Genomic DNA, 19,025 nt, shown 5'->3' with positions numbered 1-19,025 from the left:
CAAACAGATAAACAAAAACCCGCCAAGACTTTGTGCTATTTAACATGAAATTCATAGGGTGAGTCAGTGTTCCTTAAGAATGCAGGGAGTGCGAGCTTACCCCTACTAGAGTACATGGTCTTAAACCCATACATATACATGTAGATCTAAGTAGACTCACTGAGCTCAAAAGAACAGAGCACAATTAAACTGAGAGGATAGGTGGTATGAATAAGAGTGGATGTGTAGGAGAAGGAACAAGGGATGGATTCCACCTAAACACGTTGTGTGAAAGTATGAAGTTCTCAATAGAAAAGAATAAGAAAAAGACAACAGTAGATTAACAAGGTATGCAGGAATATACTGTGCCAACATTAATTAAAAGAAGGTTGGACTTAGTGTATTAAAGAGAGCAAAGTGGCCTTCATAACAAGAAACTTTCCAGATGCTAAAAGGGACATGAAAACAATAACTAATATAAATAGTAAAACAAAAAACCAATAAAGAATGCTAATAAATTGTAATAAAGTTGACAAAATACCCACTTATTTAAGAGAACCATAACCTTTCCAAAATATATGTCCATTAACAATGTCCAAGAAATAGCCAAAGAAGAAAAATAACTATAGATGTTCATAGAGAAATAGGTCAATCCACTTAAATTGCTAATGACGTCAAAATATCTTTATTGAATAGTTTATAGAATAAACATTTAACAGAGTATCTTTTTTAATGGAAAGAATTTCTGTGGTCATAAATAAGGAGACTCAACACTGTGAATATGTCAATTCCATAAAAGTTGACCCGTAGAGTCAGTACAACCATTCTTAAAATGCTAGTAGGTTCTTATGTGGATGTTAGCTAACTTAGTATAAACTATATATATGGAAATGCAAAGACCCTGTAGATAGCACAATACTACAGTATTTAAAGAAAACTAAAAGGCAAATATCTCATAGTCTTACACTTATCAGAAGAAAAAGGCTGTCAGTACTTATTTGTCTTTAAGGGGTCAAGAAATTATCTATATTCTGGAGAGTCTAATCTCTCTGAGAAGAAAAATAAGTGAGTTAGAATTCCTACAAAAATTCCTAGGAATCAGAATCTCAAGGTAAGTTGACAAGAAAAGTATTTGTCCATAATGACATCCAGGAAGAACAATTAAACACAGTTAATTAGTATATCATTTCAAAGATTATGCCATGTTGATATTCCTGGGAGGTCTGCTCCAGAGGTCCAGGAGTCCGGAGGAGATTGACAGAGGAGCTGGAGGTAGTAGAGGAAGGGGAGTCTGCCTTTGAAATGTATTACATGAGAGAAAAATATTTTCTTCAAAATTAAAAAAAAATCTTTCCTCTTACAGCTCATGAAACATTATGGAAAAGGAGGCAGAAAGAAGGCGAGAGCCAGTGGGGATGGAGGATACCAAGAAAACAATTTGCTCCCTCTATATTAACATAAGCAAATCTCATATGAAGTCACAGACTGAAACAGCAAGAATAGGGCTTGCATGGGTCCATACCAGGTCCTTTGTTCTTATATTATGGCTTCAATTTTAGTGTTCTTATGTAACTTCTGAGCATGCAAACAAGTATGTGCCTGAATCTTGCATCCTATTTTGGGCTCTTTTTTTTTTTCTGTTGTCTGACTTCTATGTGATAGTTTTTGTTTTATGTTGTTAAAATGTTTTTGTTGTATTTACAGAAAATAAATGATGGATGGATGGATGGATGGATGGATGGATGGATGGATGGATAGATGGATAAATCAATGAAAATCCTGTCAGTAGAGTAAAAATTGACAACTGAACTGTTACTCTTGCTGGGAGAGGGAAAAATCTAGTTTCTCCAAAAAGTGGCTCTGGGCACACCAACCACTCCAGGGCAGCTCTCATATTCAGGAGTGAGTGACCAACAAATAACGGACTCCCAGAGGCCTTTTTATGTGTGCTTTAATTTTTATTACACTTTGACATTTTGTTTTGCCTTATTCTTTGGGGTGTGATTTTATTTTGTTTTCCTGGTTTGAAGGGTTTGTTTGCATATTGAATTTTGGTTAGTTTCTTGAGAAATAACATGGTAAGTAGGAGGCAGGAATCTGGATGAACTTGAGGCAGAAGAATAATATCAGATAAATATAGTTAAAATTTTAAAATGCTTTAATTAGTAAACTATAACCAATGCATAATAATGGCCAGTGGATGAGTACAAGAAAACAGACTCTTCTGGCCTCTGTAGGGAGCTGCACATATGAGATCCTAGAAGTTTTAATAGCATGCATAAGACATAGCAAGCTCAAGCCAGGCTAAAGGAGTTGAGCATGAAGTCCAACCCATAGCTGAGATGACACTGGAAATTGTTAGCTATTGGAGGGGAGAGTCAGTGCTGTTTAAGAATGTAGCCTCTAGAAGGTTGTCCATGCTTCAGTAGAACATAAACTATCCAAAATTATTGGGGCAGCATGAATTGGTCTTGATGGGTTTTAAGAGGATAGGATGGAAATCTCAGTCAGGAAAGGGAAAGCTGTTGGGGAGGGGGATGAATCCAATCAAAACACACACACACACACGCACACAATATATATATATATATATATATATATATATATATATATATATATATATATATATATATGTATATATAATGAGTAGTCAATGTTCCCAGTAGGTTCAAGTATTTGAGTACTTGGGCCATGTTAGAAGTGTTGTTTTGACAGGTTATGGAATTTTTAGACTATGGAGCATTGCTGGAGGAAGTATGTCGATGGGCTGAAAATATGTAGCCTCATTCCACTTGCTCTCTCTGGTTCCTAAATGTGGTTGAAGATAAGATCTCTCGGCTACTTATTCTAGATACCTGCTGCTCTGTCTCCCGATCATTAAGGACTCTCAATCTTGAGCCTAAGCCAAAATAAGTTCCTTCTTCCATAAGTTACTTTTAGTCACAGTGTTTTATCACTACAACAGAAAACTCATATAATAATAACAAATATTGGCAATAACATGGAGAAAAGAGGATGCTTACGCACTACTTTACTGGTGGGAATGTAAATTAGTTTAGCCATTATGAAAACCAGAAAGAATGTTCCTCACAGAACCAAAAATGGACCTACCATATGATCCAGCTCCATCAGTTCTTAATGTTAACTTGAAGGACTTAAGTTAGTGTATCAGAGGTACTTGACATTACAACTTACTGCAACAATAACAAGATCATGACTCAACTTAGGAGTGTGTAGTGGTTTGAATAAAACTATCCTCCATAGGTTCAGGTAAAGAACACTTGTCACCAGTTGATTGGCACTGTTTCACGCAGTTTTAGAAGTGCAGGCTTTCTGGAGGAAGCTTGTCACTGGGGATGGGTTTTGAGAGTATAGAGAATTTTCTGTTTATTCTATTTGCTTTGTCTTATGGTTGAAATATGAACTCCTGCCCCTGTCAACATGCCTAGTGCTTGCTGCCATGATTCCTTGACACAATGAACACTTTTACCACTGGAACTGTAAGCCAAATCTTTTCTCTTTGAGTATATTTGGACATGATGTTTGTCACAGCAAAAGAAAGTAATTAATACAGTATCTATCAATTAATTAATACATAAATATTTAGCATATACACAGTAGAATTTTATTCATCTATAAAGACTAGTGAAGTTATGGCATTTATGGGGAAATTGGTATGAGGAAATTATCATATTAACAAAAAAGATTCATAAAGTCTTATATTGTAGTTTTTCCTCTCATTTATAGAGTTCAGTTATTTATAAATGCCTAAAATCTCTCTCTCTCTCTCTCTCTCTCTCTCTCTCTCTCTCTCTATCTCTCTCTCTCTCTCTCTCTCTCACACACACACACACACACACAGATATTAATAAGCACATGCATGTGCACATGAATCAACTCAGGCATACATGTGCACACACTTGAATATAAATGTACACACACGGACACACAGAAATGTACACACACACACAGGAAGACTGGATCATCCAAATTTCCCTAGACAAATGCTATGGGAACCAATTGTTCAAATCCTGAGCCTGTGGGGGACATTTCTCATTCAAACCACCACATCTCAGCAGGGAGAGGAAATAGAGTAAAGGATTAAGATGAAATATAGTTAAAATAGTGTTGTATACTCTACACATGAATGTAATTATCCTTATGAAGCCCAATATCAAGTATAATAAATATATACCAATAAATATACTATTCCTAATTATTTTAATAATTAGAAACAAATTTAACCAAGTAGGTAAAATAGCCCTATGGTGAAACTGGAAAATGCTGACAAAACGCATTAAAGAGACATAGGAAGGAAACAGCATCAAGGTTAAGAAAAGTTAATATTGTTTAAAATAGTTCATTATGCAAAAGATTTTATAGATTAGGACAGTCTCTATGAAAATTTAAATGATGTTTTGCTCAGAGACTAGCAAGGCCTAACATCTCCACAAGAGAGGACAGCTCCAAAGAAGTCACATGCCTTTTGTAAATTTAATCAAGAAGAACAAAATTAAAGTATCACATTTTCCATTCCAAATAGTTTGATGAAATTACAGCAATACAAGCATGGCCTATAACAGGCACACATCACAGAGGAGCTGAACAGAAATCCCGAAACCAACCGAAAACACTAGACACCAAGAACAGAAAAAAAATGGTGAAATGTAGTCCTTCCACAAACAAGGTGAGAAACTTCAATTACATTTTTGTCTGTTTCACACACCAAATGAAGTAAAAGCAGATCAAAAACTCAGAATTAAAAAAAAAAAAACTCCTGGAGTAAGAGGGAGAGGGAAGTCCTTTGATGTCATTGGTCTTGATGATGGTATTTTCAGATATGACATCAAGGGCAGACAATAAAAGCTAAGATAAACTATCCTAACAAAGAAAGATTCTGTGCAGCAAAGAAAATATCCAACAGTGTAAGAGGACAATTTGTGGAATGGAAGAGTATATTTGCAAACGAGACACTTAATGAAGGGTTATTATCCCAAGTTATAGGTAACTCATGAAATTATTTAACCAAAAAGTTAAAATCAGAGGAAGTATTTGTTAGATATTTTTTAAGAAAATGATACATGTGATAATAGTGTGTAGGAAGATATTTAACATCACTGATCTCATGGAAAGGCAAATGCAGCTCAACATGAGCTGCCACTTTGCATGTGTTATCATGCCTGTTGTCAAAATTGAAAACACACAAAAGATTTATGTGATCGAAAGGGATAATTAGTCCTTAGCCTAGTAACAACCTCCCACTCTTGGGTGAGAAACTCTAACTACATTTAGAGGATCTCACCTACAAAAAGGGGTCATGAGAGTGAGAGAGGGCTAGTTGGGAGAAAGGCTCTAACCAGGAAAGAAGGGGTAAGGAATGCAATGGGGTAGGGGTAGAAAATGCCCAACATTCATTATTTAAGTGTTTGAAAGTACCAAACAATAAGCAAACTTAAAACAAACTCAAAAAAAATAAAGCGTGGTCAATGATGTAGAAGAAGGGACTTTGGCAGGTTATGGAAATGCAATAGCTGTGGGAAAGATCCAGAAGGGGAAACATGTAGAAACTTGATGTGTCATGATAGTGCTACCCCATTCAGTCCAGCTCCATTTTAAAGAACCTGTTTTTGTTTCAGTTTGATTGGTGATTTTGTTTTTAAGACAAGGTCTGTCTACACCACCTAGGCTGGCTTCAAACTCGTGATCCTTCTGCGTCAGCCTATCACATACTGGAGAAGAGACATAGATGATAATGTCTAGACTTACAGAAGCTATAAGTTCTTTCTAGGATCTGTTTATCAAAACAAAACAATCTATTGTCATCAAATGTGCCTAAAATTTCTTAAAAACATGCCATATTTATATTTGTATAAGTCTCTTGATTTTCATATTATAATTTTATCACAAATCATTAAAAGCAATAAGGAAAAGATATGTGACAAAGGGTATAAGTATTATTGCTTGAATATGCTTAAGATAGAAAATCCATTTTCAGCATCATACCTATATTGTTTTCTGATAGCAATGTTAGCTCACCTTCAAACACTAAAATGTGGTTTTCATCATTTTTCTCTAACACTTTATGTAGCTGAAATAAACATGAATACTTGGAAGAAGAAGACAGTACCCTAAAGAAGTATGCTAAAAGTATAAATATTTTTCTAACAATAATTAGGAAAGATCATAAATCAAAATGAAGAGCATACAAGCCCAAACACCCTAGGAAAACACAAGACCAGTGATTGCTACCTTCCATGGGAGAGGAGCCTGGGGTAAATCTTTATGGAGTGAGTCTCCTTCCAATGTGAGTAAGAGCTCCTCATGGAGTGCCTGGGCAATAGCATACACAGCTTCATGAACTTTGTAGCTCGAGGGTGAGGTATTCATATCCCAAAAATGCAGAGGTCGTGTACTGAGGTTGCCATTTTGCTCACATTGACTCAGTTCCCTGATCCAGTGCTGATCAAAATAGGGACATTCAAATAAGATTGACCACACATCCTGGATAAAGATATCTTGAGGGTATTTCCTAGGTTGAACACTTCTAAGAAAATTCTTGAATCCCAGAATTTCATCCATGTGAACAGAAAATGATAATCCTCCACCAAAATATGTATAACCTAGATTTTGTTGAAAGGGTAATGTGGTGATATCCCAATCAGAAGTTGTGACCCAGACATTACCGAAAGGGGTATTACAAAAGATAATATAGACAAATCTCAGAAGAGAATATGTGTCACCAAATGCAACAATAACACGGGTCAATGTGAATCTTTCCATAAAATGTTCCCTGTTTCCTGTGTCCTTAGCAGGAAATTCTGGAAACTTTTCTGCAAATGCAACACAAAGTCCATGGTTGTTCATCTCCTCTGTGATGTCCCTAAGGAAGAGTTCTCCCCTCACATCATCTGGAACCACCAGGCCAACCCAGACCCAAGAGAAGTATAGCAGCAGTTGAATAATTCCCTGATACAGAGCTGTGGTGTGCACAGGAAACTGGTAAGGAGACTGGAGCTGGACTTTGGTCTCAAAACTCTGGTCAAAAGGAGCATAGCTGATCTAAATAGAAAGAAAGTTACTATTTAACACAAGACAAATATGTTTTTCTCAAATGATTTGATTTACATTTTCTCTTAATGAACTCTATGAGAAAGTAAATAGTTAAATAACTTTGCTAAGTAATACCACTGTTACCTATGACTCATCACTTTCTTCTCACTGCTCACACCAATTTGATCTTTTTCTTTCCACTTTTATAGAATATATCAAACATGACTGCAAATAGTCTATTTCCTGCTTTCTGTTCATGTAATATCAATCAAATTAGAGCATTTGCAAATCTGTAACTGTCCATACCAGAATTTTCATCGTCCTGATAATGGAAGTAGATAAATACCAATTCTAAATGCCTTTTTCACTTGAGGTTGCAAATCCATAATTAATTATCCAATAATGAGAGATCTATGAAGCATTTTATAATCCACTAGTGAAGTATATTATTTCCCTAGAACTTCCTATGCCTTTTGTCTTTCTGTAATGTTTAAGCTATAGTCAACTATCCTAAAATATGCTTGCTTAGGATAAAAGACTGACTATCAATCTTAATGAATGTCATAAAGTCTCTCTTTAACAGGACACTTTGGTCACCCCCATATCCTTCTTACCAGAGAACTTCAATTGAGATGACTACGATGTCGTTCCTATGCATTTTAGGGCATCTCTTCTGCTGTGGGGAGTAGACTAGATCATTCATTACCCAATCTGCTATATTGAATCACCAATTATCAAATTCACTTTACAATTCAACTTAATCTAATATTGGTATGAATCAATCCTTTTCCTTAAAATGTGCTCTTTAATGAGTTCCGGGATTCTTTCTTTAGCCAAGGAACATATTTCCAAGGTTTAGCCAACACTATCAGTCTGCCTTTCTGAATCTTCTACCTCTTTCTACAATAATGTTATCAGAATATCTGGCCTCAGATTGGGACTTGATACACATTTCCACACGAATTCCCTAAATAATCTCTTAAAACCAGATGCCCACTGGGTCAAGCCCTGACCTGCTGCTCATGGCAAGGCACCATTCACTGAATTTGGATATTTAGTGAATATTTTACTTATTGTATCCAAAATCATGATAATTGGGTGCAGATTCTCAATACATTTTAATTGATTGGGAGAGAAGGTTGGGTGGGGAGAAGGAGGAGAAATAGGAAAGAAAAAAATCAGAAGATGAAAGGAAAACGAAAACATTGAAGAAGGAAACACTAGCATAAAGGGATATTTAATATTTTATAAATGCACAAAAGTAAGCACTTTAAATAGACGATATATGACAATACAATTTCTTACATCAATAAACTTTGATAATGGGTCCGTGTGTCCCATAAAAGTAAATTAATTAATAAAACATGACCTATGTTATATGAATTAATATAACTTTCTTAATTACACATGTTTCTAAAAATCTGAAGGAATTACTTTTAAAATATAAATAAAAAAATGTGTTTGAAATGTAACAAATTGCATCCAAATATAAGGCAAGAGTCTGTGATAGAGGCCTGTTGTTCTGCTGACAGGACAAGCCTAGGGTTCTTTCAGGCCTCTAATACAGATGTTGCTATCAGGAAGACAGCTGTTCCTCAAGGAAAATGGGCTGACAAAGTAGAAAAGCTATAGCTCCCTATTACTCTGAGGGCTATGGCAAGCTGCTGTCTCAGGAAAGAACTGATTGTTTAACACTGACCTACTGTGTGATGCTAAGATTGGGGAGTTTCAGCACCTCACAGAATCTGCAGGGACTTGAACAGGCCTGTATGAGGCTGACTCAGGAGGCAGGTGTGGAAATGGAAGGTCACAATGGCAAGAAACTGAATAGGTAGGAAAAGGCTTTGCTCAGGCAGTTTATGGAGGGAGGATTTAGTTTGCACTTACTGACTAGGAGTTGACCTAAGCATCAGACAAAAACTGTCTGATAGGCCAGAGCCTTAGGGGATGGAAAAACAAAGTATAATGTTATACATGCATGAAGATGTCATGATGACTCCATTTCTATGTAGGCTAAGTGTGTGTGTGCGTGTGTGTGTGTGTGTGTGTGTGAGAGAGAGAGAGAGAGAGAGAGAGAGAGAGAGAGAGAGAGAGAGTAAATGCATATATATATGTAAATATATACATAGTGAGGCTGAGGAGGTAGCTCAAGGGCATGGATTAGAATCCTCAGCATCCCCATAACAAGTCAGACATAGTATGTGCTTATGCTCCAACATAGCTGGGTAGTGACAGATAAATCCCAAGATTTATCTAGTCAGCTCAAAATCTCAAGGTTGCTCTGCAGTGAAAGACCCTCTTTCAAGGCAGCAGTGTAGGAAGTGATGGAGACGACTGTCTGACCTCCAGGTGTACTGATATGCCTACTTATACAGTACTGACATACACAACAGTTGCCACATAACCCCCTACACACACAGGCACACTCTCAAGCACACACTCATGGACATATATGAATACATGTACATACATACACACACATACATAAACATTGAAAGAGAGAGAGAGAGCAAATAACAATGACACCTCCATGATGTCATAATTCTTCAGTACTAGAAGTCAAAGAGAAAAAGAAAAACTATATGAGATTGGATGCCAGAGACATTCTGTTATGTAGAATGACCAATAGTCACAAATAATCACAAACAGAGCTCACATAAGCTGGTAGATGAAGTAAGAGAATCAATTTTGAATCTAAATAGAACTTAGAAAACAGGCACTTGGTGGAGAAAATTTTAAGTGTGGAGGGAAAAAAGTCTGAAAAAAGATAACCAAATAAAGTTGCTGAAAATCAAAATGCAAGTCAGTTGAATGAAAAGCCTCTGCTGAACTAACTTTCTAAATTTTCTTCAACTCAGGGATGCACTCTGGAAAATGTGAAAGTGAATCAAGAAAGATGCGGGACTTAGCATACAGAGGACCTAACACATGGAACCACTTGAGACACAGCACTCAGGCTGACAAAGAGAAGAAATGGAAAGAAAGGCTTATCTATTTTATAAAGTTGAAATAATTTTCATATATCAGGGATTTATTTACATACACTAAGGATGGTTTACATATTCTACACAGAAAAACTCAAACAAAAATGCCAACATGATAAAGGAAATGAAATATCTATAGAACGTGGTCAACAGCACAGCACTGGCAGCTCAACAGCTCACTCTTACGACTGTGTGCAAGTGAATTACAGACGAAATGACAAAAATGTCTCAGGATTCTATGAGTACATTTAAGTTGTTGTATTGGGCCATGTACATAGCTTTCATTGGCCACAGGCAGCCAGCTGGCCATACTGTAAAGAGCAAAACTTGACTTTCAAAAACATTTGAATTATTAAATTAATAAACCCATTAATGGACTAAACAGACATTCCTCAGCAAGAAAGAAACACAAAGTTTAATAAATATTTTAACAGAGTTGAACAAACTTAACCACCAGTGGAATCCAAATTATAAAATCTTTTTTACTTTGTTACCTCAGTCGTAGGTTTTTTCCTCAGGGGAATAGGTAGCAGGTGCTGAAAAGGTGGCTCAGCAGTTATGAACAGGGAGTGTTCATGCACTGGACCTGGGTTTTATTTCCAGCACCCCTATGGCAGTTCACAACTACCTGTAACTCTATATCCAGATGATCTAACACCTTATTGTGGCTTTCTCTACGGACACTAGGTAAACATCTGTTGCAAACAACATGTATGTAGGAGAAACATGTGGACACATAAAATAAATAAATCTTAAAAAACCAAACAAACCAAACCAAATGGTAGGAGGAAACAGGAAGCCTTGTTGTTGCTATTAGGAATGCGAACTGACACAATATCAAAACAACATAGAGTTTCACAAACACTAAGATTAGACCAACCTCACAATTCAGATCTACTACTGCTTGATATAGATATTCCACACTCCAAGCCAAAGCAAGAGAAACTGCCCAACCACCCTTTATTGTTAATTTAAGTTTCCCATTTATTGTGAGACATAGTGGTGTGTGTGTGTGTGTGTGTGTGTGTGTGTGTGTGTGTGTGTGTGTAGAGAGAGAGAGAGAGAGAGAGAGAGAGAGAGAGAGGGAGAGAGAGAGAGAGAGAGAGAGAGAGAGAACTAGAAAGGGACCCACTAGAATGATAAAAGAAATCCTAAGGCAGGGGACAGAAATAAAACACAGAACTAAAAGTTGAGTCTTCTTCAGAGAGCAGAACAGCAATTCAGGAGGGTGTGAGAGGCATTGGAAAGCAGATAGTAAGAAAAAAGTACATGAGAATGACCATAATGTAACCCATGTATCATATGATGACAAAAAATACTTCTAATGATCAAAGTTCAATTCCCAGCAACTGTGTCAGGTGGTTCATAATCTCTCTCTCTCTCTCTCTCTCTCTCTCTCTCTCTCTCTCTCTCTCTCTCCAAATACAAATGCATTTGTGTAAAAGGAGTACAGGGCTCAATCAGAGGATATATAAGTAAAACCAAAATAAATATCCAAGCCAGTAGACATGCAACTCAAACACAGAAAGAAAAGAAACATGAACCCCCAAAGCAATGTCATACACCCCAAACTGTAACTACTTTAATACTATGAACAGGAATATTGACATGGATAAAATGCCAGATGAAAAATAAAATGTTTCCTAGTAAAACTGCGAACAAAGGTAGAGAATAATCACTTTTCCCATTCATTTTTTAGCTTGAAATCCTAGCAAAATCATTATAGTAAGAAAACACCTACAAATGGGGTAAGAAGAGGGTAAATTATCCCTGTTCTCATATGACATGTTTATGTCTGAATGTTTTCTCCTGGAGTCTTCCCAGAACTTTAAGTACGAAAACTCTCAAACGTGATATACATGTTTATCAAAGTAAAAAAAAAAAACCCACAAACATCCAAACTAGTAGCTTCCTATGTATCAATAATGAATTTGTAGAGGAAATAAACATGGAAGCAATTTTGTGTCCAATTAAAAAAAATAAAGCAACTAGGTATAAGCCTAAGGAAAGAGGGGGAAAACTTTAAAGCCATCTAAAAATTCCCTAGAAAACAGAAGGAACTTGGACACACAGAGATTGGCTGAATTAACACTGCAAAATATTCCAAAATGATATATTATTAAGCATAATTCTCATCAACCTTCCTATGACACTCATCAAAAAGTAGCTAAGGCAATTCTCACGTTCATATGGAAACACAAAGACCCCCAATGGACAAATAGTGAGGGTACTGGTACATGTCAATTCATATACAATATCTCAAATTATACTAGTGAGCCATGGTAAAACAGCAGCGTTGGTATAAGATAAACCTGTACACAAAACAAATAGAAGACCAGTAAATAAACTCACATAACTATAGTCACAAACATATACTGGAGGAAAGACTGTTGCTTCCAAAAATTACTAAGGAAACTAAAGATCTAGCTACACACAGAGAACTTAAGGTGGAGCAGTCTGTCTCTCTGCCCTATGCAAAAAATCCATTCTAATCAGCTCAGAGATATTAGGGGAAAGTTTAAAACTTTGAAACACCTAAAGAAAAGCTAGGAGAAACCTTTAAAATATCACCTTGGGCAAGGGCCTTCTGAAAGGACTCTGGTAGCTCAGCAGATCATTGCATGGCTGACCAGGGGGCTACGTGGAGTGAAAAAGCTACAGAGCCAAGGGAAGGATCCTATGTCAGGAAAATAGAAGAAGAAGCTGTTAGGTGAGAGATCAGTGGTTATTGAGAGGTGGTAGGAGGATCCGTGACAAAAATAAGACAAGTACAATTATATATGAATTTCTAATGAAAATTGTGCTCGATATAATTGTCATAAGCCTATGTCCAAAGTCAAAATTTTAAAAGAAAAAACTCATAAAAGAAAAAAATGGTCAGACATAATAGTGCACACCTTCTGCCTCAGAGAAGCAAGGGCAGGAGGATCTCTGTAAGGCGACATAGGAATTTCAAAACCAGCCTTGAACAAGTCTCAAATATAAACAAATAAGGAAAAAGAAAAAGCAAAAATAAATCAATATGGCAACCTAATTCATTTGACGAAAATTTTAAGTTATTTCACTGATACTATCAGGGATACCGATAATGCTGGATCACTGTTATTTGCAGACTAAGATTTCTAAGTAGCTCTGTTTAAATTTATTACTGATTAAGATGCATTTTACTTATAATACTCTAGTGGTGTTTATAAAACATTACTGATCAACGAAAATACTTTTAAATAAAGACAGAAATTACAACTTTTGTTCCAACATAGGAAAATTGAAACAACCCTAATGTCCAGTCAGAGTAAGTCTGACCAAAGGTTCTTTGTAAAAATAAATGTTATGTGGCAATCTGAGCTGATAGCACGGTATAATAGTCAGGAATGTTTCCTGAGTAGTTACAGTGAAGATACATGAGTAGAATTGTGCCAGTCCTCATGCTGTGTGATACCCTAAAACTCAATATGAAAGAAAGACCGTATAAGCAGTGGTACGAGGCAAAGGAAATTTTCTTGGAGTGTTAAGAATACAGGTTTTATTACTGTATCTATATTTTTTTAATTTAAAGCTTTTAAAAATAAATTTCTTATACAAACAGGATTTCATCTTATGAATAAATTACACGTTAGAGTTGAAATGATAACTAAATAGTAAAGTTTTAAATAGTCCCATAACTCATCAATAAACAATAAATAGATTAATTAGCATTTATTACTCTGTTACTATGTTTAACCTAAAGAGCCAGGATTCTTTGCCTACCTGTGGGACATTGTAGAGACTTAGAAGTTGGGAGATCTGGGTTGATATTCCTGTTGAAATGCCTCCTATCACTGCAACCAGCTTATCAGTCTTCTCAGGCCTGCAGCTGTAGTTAGGAACTGCGGGGCTCTCTCCAGAGAGCAAAGCCATAGAACTCTCCACAGCCTTCATCTCAATAAAGTCAACATTGAAGAGATAGAATCCCAGGGACATATTGAATAAAATATTTGGATCCTTGTTGATATTTTCTATAGCAAAAACCATTGCCAACATGTGCTGATAATGTTTGGTGAAATCCCTAGGAGGAAAAATTAGAAAGACCATTTTTGTGGGGTTTTGTTAATACTAATTTTTAATTAAAATATAATTACATCATTTACCTTCCTTTTCTCCCTGCATCTCCTTCCATGCTCCCTCTCAAATTCTGGATTTTTATTTATAACAATCTAAGTCATATAAAGAATTCACATGACACTCCAAAAAAACAAACAGGATATTCTATATTAAAATATAGATGAATTCATCTTTAAGAAGAGGAGTCATAATACAGCTTATTATCAAATTCACAATTATGTTTTTTGATCTTTTATTTGAGACCAAGTCTTGATTATTCAGCCCAGGATGTATTTAAACTCATTACATGTACCCAGTTAACCTCAGGTTCACATAGATCCTCCTGCTTCTCAAGTTCTGGAATTAAAGATTTGCATCACCACGTACTATCTAATGTACAATTGTAACTTTTTACTGTGGAATTGTGTCTAAGAAAGTAAAGCTGAGGAATAAAGCATATGAGAATATCAAACATTGAAACTTAATATTTTATGTGGTCTTCAAAAATAGGATAAACCTGGGGAAAATACACAGTGCTTGGTAAACTATGGCAATTGAGAAAAAGAATAGTGTCAAGTCAATTTAAGCAGGAAAAAAATAATGTTCTCAGTACAATAAGCTTAATTAAAACAAGGAAAAACTGAAAACACTTCAACTGAAAAGTGTTTTCAACACCTTCTTACATATTTAAGAGAATTCAGCATTAGTAGGGGAGAGTCACACACAGAGCCAGTCATGGCTGAGGAGCTACTGGCATTTGCTGGCTACTGGGGAAGGGAGGGTCAGTTTCAGTAGGAGGTTTGTCCTGGTAGCTTGCCTACATTCTAGATTATGTCTTTTACTCCTGCAGTACTGGCATGCCTAAATCTAACTCAGTAGATTAAAAAGTGAGAGAGAAGGGAAGGAAGAGGAAAAGAGGGAAAGAGAGAAAGAGAGAAAGAGAGAAAGAGAGACAGGGACAGAGAAACAGACAGAAAGGCAGAGACTCCGAGAAGCAGTACAGCTGGTTGATCAACATATATTTTATAAATGTATGAAATCCTGAAATTATATTTTTTAAAGAGAGAAGCAAACACTTACACATAAACATGTTCTGGTATATGGGTTGTGTCTGTAAAGCCAAATTTGCTTCTAGTGTCTCCAGCAGTCACTCTAAGGGAAAAGAGTCCTCCAATAACAAAATCCCCGTCTTGATAGTAGCCAGGAGAAGCAGGTTTACTTAAAGAGAAACAAGAAATTTGTTCCTGGAATGCAGTGAGCAAAATCAGGAGAGAGAAAGCAATGAGTAATTTCATACTAACATTGACAAATAATTGATAAAACACAAAAATCTCTGTTCAGTTGAGAATCTTGGGCTAATCGTTCCTGATAGCACATCAACAAACTGATAAATCATGTGGCTATCTGGTCCATGTGGATCAAGTTTATAATCACAGAGTCACTGTGATTCTCCCAGGGCTCAGGAACCTCACTCTTGGCACCTGGGAATCCTGGTTCTCAGTAAGAAAACACATAATTACGAACAAGTGTGAAGTTCACTAAAACACATGTGGGGTGTGTGCACTCAGTGAGCGGAGGCTTTTCAAATTCCCAAGGTAAAAGGAGAATAACCAGGGGAAACATTAAGTCATGAAGGGTCTTCTGAAGTAGACATTAAAGGATCAGTGTTCTTTTGGGTGGTAGGGGAGGGAGCTGGACTCTTAATCACTTATCATCAGTTTCATTTTAGAGTATTTCTGTAAGACCAATCCAAAGCCTCACATTAGACAACATTATTAAAGGGTCAATTATCAAATTATGTATTTTTAATATCTTACACTGTATATACTTATAACTATAATATTTTGAAATGCATATACAATGTAAAAATTAAATATAAATTTTTAATTCAAATATTTTTTAACCACTGGCATGATTTCAAATTTACTTACTTCAAAGAAAGTAAATGAGGAGATATTATTAGCTTTTAAAAATGTCTATCGTGCATGAGATCCAGTGAGTTAACATTTTTCTCTTTTTTCCTCTCATTCATTCATTCATTCATTCTTTCATTTTTGGTGCAGGTACTGTAGGAGACTGGATTTAAAACATGGTGCATGCTAGGCAAGTACTCTACCATAGAGTCACACCCTTAGCCTTTTTATATCTTTAAATATACGGATTAGGCTGCCCAGGTTGTCCTTGAATTTTTGACCCTCCTGTTTCAATCATCTGATCAGTAAAGGTTACAGGTGTGCATCACCAATCCTAGTTGTTACCAAATTTTGGTGTGAAAAAAAATACATATTTGTAGTAAAAGCACAGATGTATAAAGAGATATGCCATTTGTGGTTTTTTAAATTCATATTAAATTCATTCAACAAGGAAAATACACTTCATCAAAGTCCTTAAGAGGGTAAGAACCTTTATGTAAGAATGTGTACACAGGTTTTCTTGCTTAGTACTTGATGAAACCTTATCCTCAGCTTATTTCTTTGAGTCTGTGGACTATAGCATGGTTATCCTTTACTTTAAGGCTAATATCCACATATAATTGAGTACATATCACATTTGTCTTTCTGGGACTCAGTTACCTCACTCAAGATGCTATTTTCTAGTTTCATCCATTTACTGGCAAATTTCATGTCATTGATTTTAGCAGCTGAGTAGTACTCCATCGTGTAAATGTACCACATTTTCTTCATCCATTCTTTTGCTGAGGAACATTTAGGTTGTTTCCAATTTTTGGTTATCATGAGTAAAGCTGCTATGAACATAGTCGGGCAAGTATTCTTGTGGTGTAGTAGAGCATCCTTTGGCTATCAGTTCAGGAATTGTATCTGCTGAGATCAGTTTTGTGACTTCTCCATTTTGGATAAGGTGCCCTAATGTCCTAAAAAACAGGTATATTCTTTGTATTTGGGCAACATATTCTGTAGATATGTGTGAGGTCTATCTGAATCATAACATCTGTTAGCTCCATTATTTCTCTATTGAGTTTCAGTCTGGTAGACTGTCTTAGGTAGGGTTTTACTGCTGTAAACAGACATCATGACCAAGACAGGTTTTATAAAATACAACATTTAATTGGGACTGGCTTACAGGTTCAGAAGTTCCAATATCATCAAGGCAGAAACATGGAAGAATCCAGACAGGCATGGTACTGGAGGAGCTGAGAGTTCTACATCTTCATCATAAGGCTGCTAGTAGAAGACTAACTTCCAGGCAGCTATGGTGAGGGTCTGATAGTCCAGAACCACAATGACACACCTACTCCAAAAGAGCCAAATATTCTGGCGAGGATGTGGAGGAAGAGGAACACTCCTCCATTGTTGGTGGGATTGCAAACTGGTACAACCATTCTGGAAATCAGTCTGGAGAATCCTCAGAAAATTGGACATTGAACTGCCTGAGGATCCAGCTATACCTCTCTTGGGCATATACCCAAAAGATGCCCCAACATATAAAAAAGACACGTGCTCCACTATGTTCATTGCAGCCTTATTTATAATAGCCAGAAGCTGGAAAGAACCCAGATGCCCTTCAACAGAGGAATGGATACAGAAAATGTGGTACATCTACACAATGGAATATTACTCAGCTATCAAAAACAATGACTTTATGAAATTCGTAGGCAAATGGTTGGAACTGGAAAACATCATCCTGAGTGAGCTAACCCAATCACAGAAAGACATACATGGTATGCACTCATTGATAAGTGGCTATTAGCCCAAATGCTTGAATTACCCTAGATGCCTAGAGCAAATGAAACTCAAGACGGATGATCAAAATGTGAATGCTTCACTCCTTCTTTAAAAGGGGAACAAGAATACCCTTGGCAGGGAAGAGAGAGGCAAAGATTAAAACAGAGACTGAAGGAACACCCATTCAGAGTCTGCCCCACATGTGGCCCATACATATATAGCCACCCAATTAGACAAGATGGATGAAGCAAAGAAGTGCAGACCGACAGGAGCCGGATGTAGATCGCTCCTAAGAGACACAGCCAGAATACAGCAAATACAGAGGCGAATGCCAGCAGCAAACCACTGAACTGAGAATAGGACCCCCGTTGAAGGAATCAGAGAAAGAACTGGAAGAGCTTGAAGGGGCTCGAGACTCCATATGTACAACAATGCCAAGCAACCAGAGCTTCCAGGGACTAAGCCCCTACCCAAAGACTATACATGGACTGACCCTGGACTCTGACCTCATAGGTAGCAATGAATATCCTAGTAAGAGCACCAGTGGAAGGGGAAGCCCTGGGTCCTGCTAAGACTGAACCCCCAGTGAACTAGACTGGTGGGGGGAGGGCGGCAATGGGGGGAGGGTTGGGAGGGGAACACCCATAAGGAAGGGGAGGGGGGAGGGGGATGTTTGCCCGGATACGGGGAAAGGGAATAACACTTGAAATGTATATAAGAAATACTCAAGTTAATAAAAAAAAAAGAGCAAGAGAAAAAAAAAAGAGCCAAATATTCTAATAATGCCACTCCCAGGGCTGAGCATATACAAGCACCACAATGACCTTTCCATTGGTTAGTCTAGGGAGTTGAAGTCTCTCAATAATAATTTGTAAGTATGGATCTGTGGGTTAAGCTTTAATACTGTTTCCTTTATGATAGTGTTTGCTTTTGCATTTGGGGCATGTTCACTCAGAATATAAACTAAATCTTTGGGGATTTTTTTCTTTGATGAATATAAAGTTTCCTTCCACATATCTTTTGATTAATTTAGGTTGAAAATCTATTTTGTTAGGTGTTATAACAGCTACACCAGCTTGCTTTATGTATCTGTTTTTGGAAAGTATTTTTTCCAGCCCTTTAATGTGAAGAAATGTCCACCTTTTATGTTGAGGTGTGCTTCTTCTATGCAGCAGAATGATTGGTTCTGTTTCACATCCATTCTGTCAGCTTTGTGTATTTATTTGAAAACGGGGTCCATTGATGTAGA

At 36.7% G+C, this 19,025-nt stretch overlaps 1 protein-coding gene across 1 annotated transcript in view; it reads right to left on the bottom strand.

The window, feature by feature from the left end:
* Vom2r49 (vomeronasal 2 receptor, 49) overlaps window positions 1-15,388 on the bottom strand; it is a 47,108-nt gene extending 31,720 nt beyond the window's left edge. The window contains exons 1-3 of the mRNA NM_001099515.1: window positions 15,174-15,388; window positions 13,761-14,058; window positions 6,229-7,038 (exon numbers count right to left, since the gene is read on the bottom strand). Of these exons, the coding sequence (NP_001092985.1) occupies window positions 6,229-7,038; window positions 13,761-14,058; window positions 15,174-15,388 (1,323 nt within the window). The remainder of the gene's footprint in view (window positions 1-6,228; window positions 7,039-13,760; window positions 14,059-15,173) is intronic.
* Window positions 15,389-19,025: the final 3,637 nt, after the last annotated feature.

This window comes from Rattus norvegicus, chromosome 4 (genome assembly GCF_036323735.1).
Source record: "Rattus norvegicus strain BN/NHsdMcwi chromosome 4, GRCr8, whole genome shotgun sequence".
Taxonomy (NCBI): Eukaryota; Metazoa; Chordata; class Mammalia; order Rodentia; family Muridae; genus Rattus; species Rattus norvegicus.
This window is presented reverse-complemented; position numbering and strand designations above follow the sequence as displayed.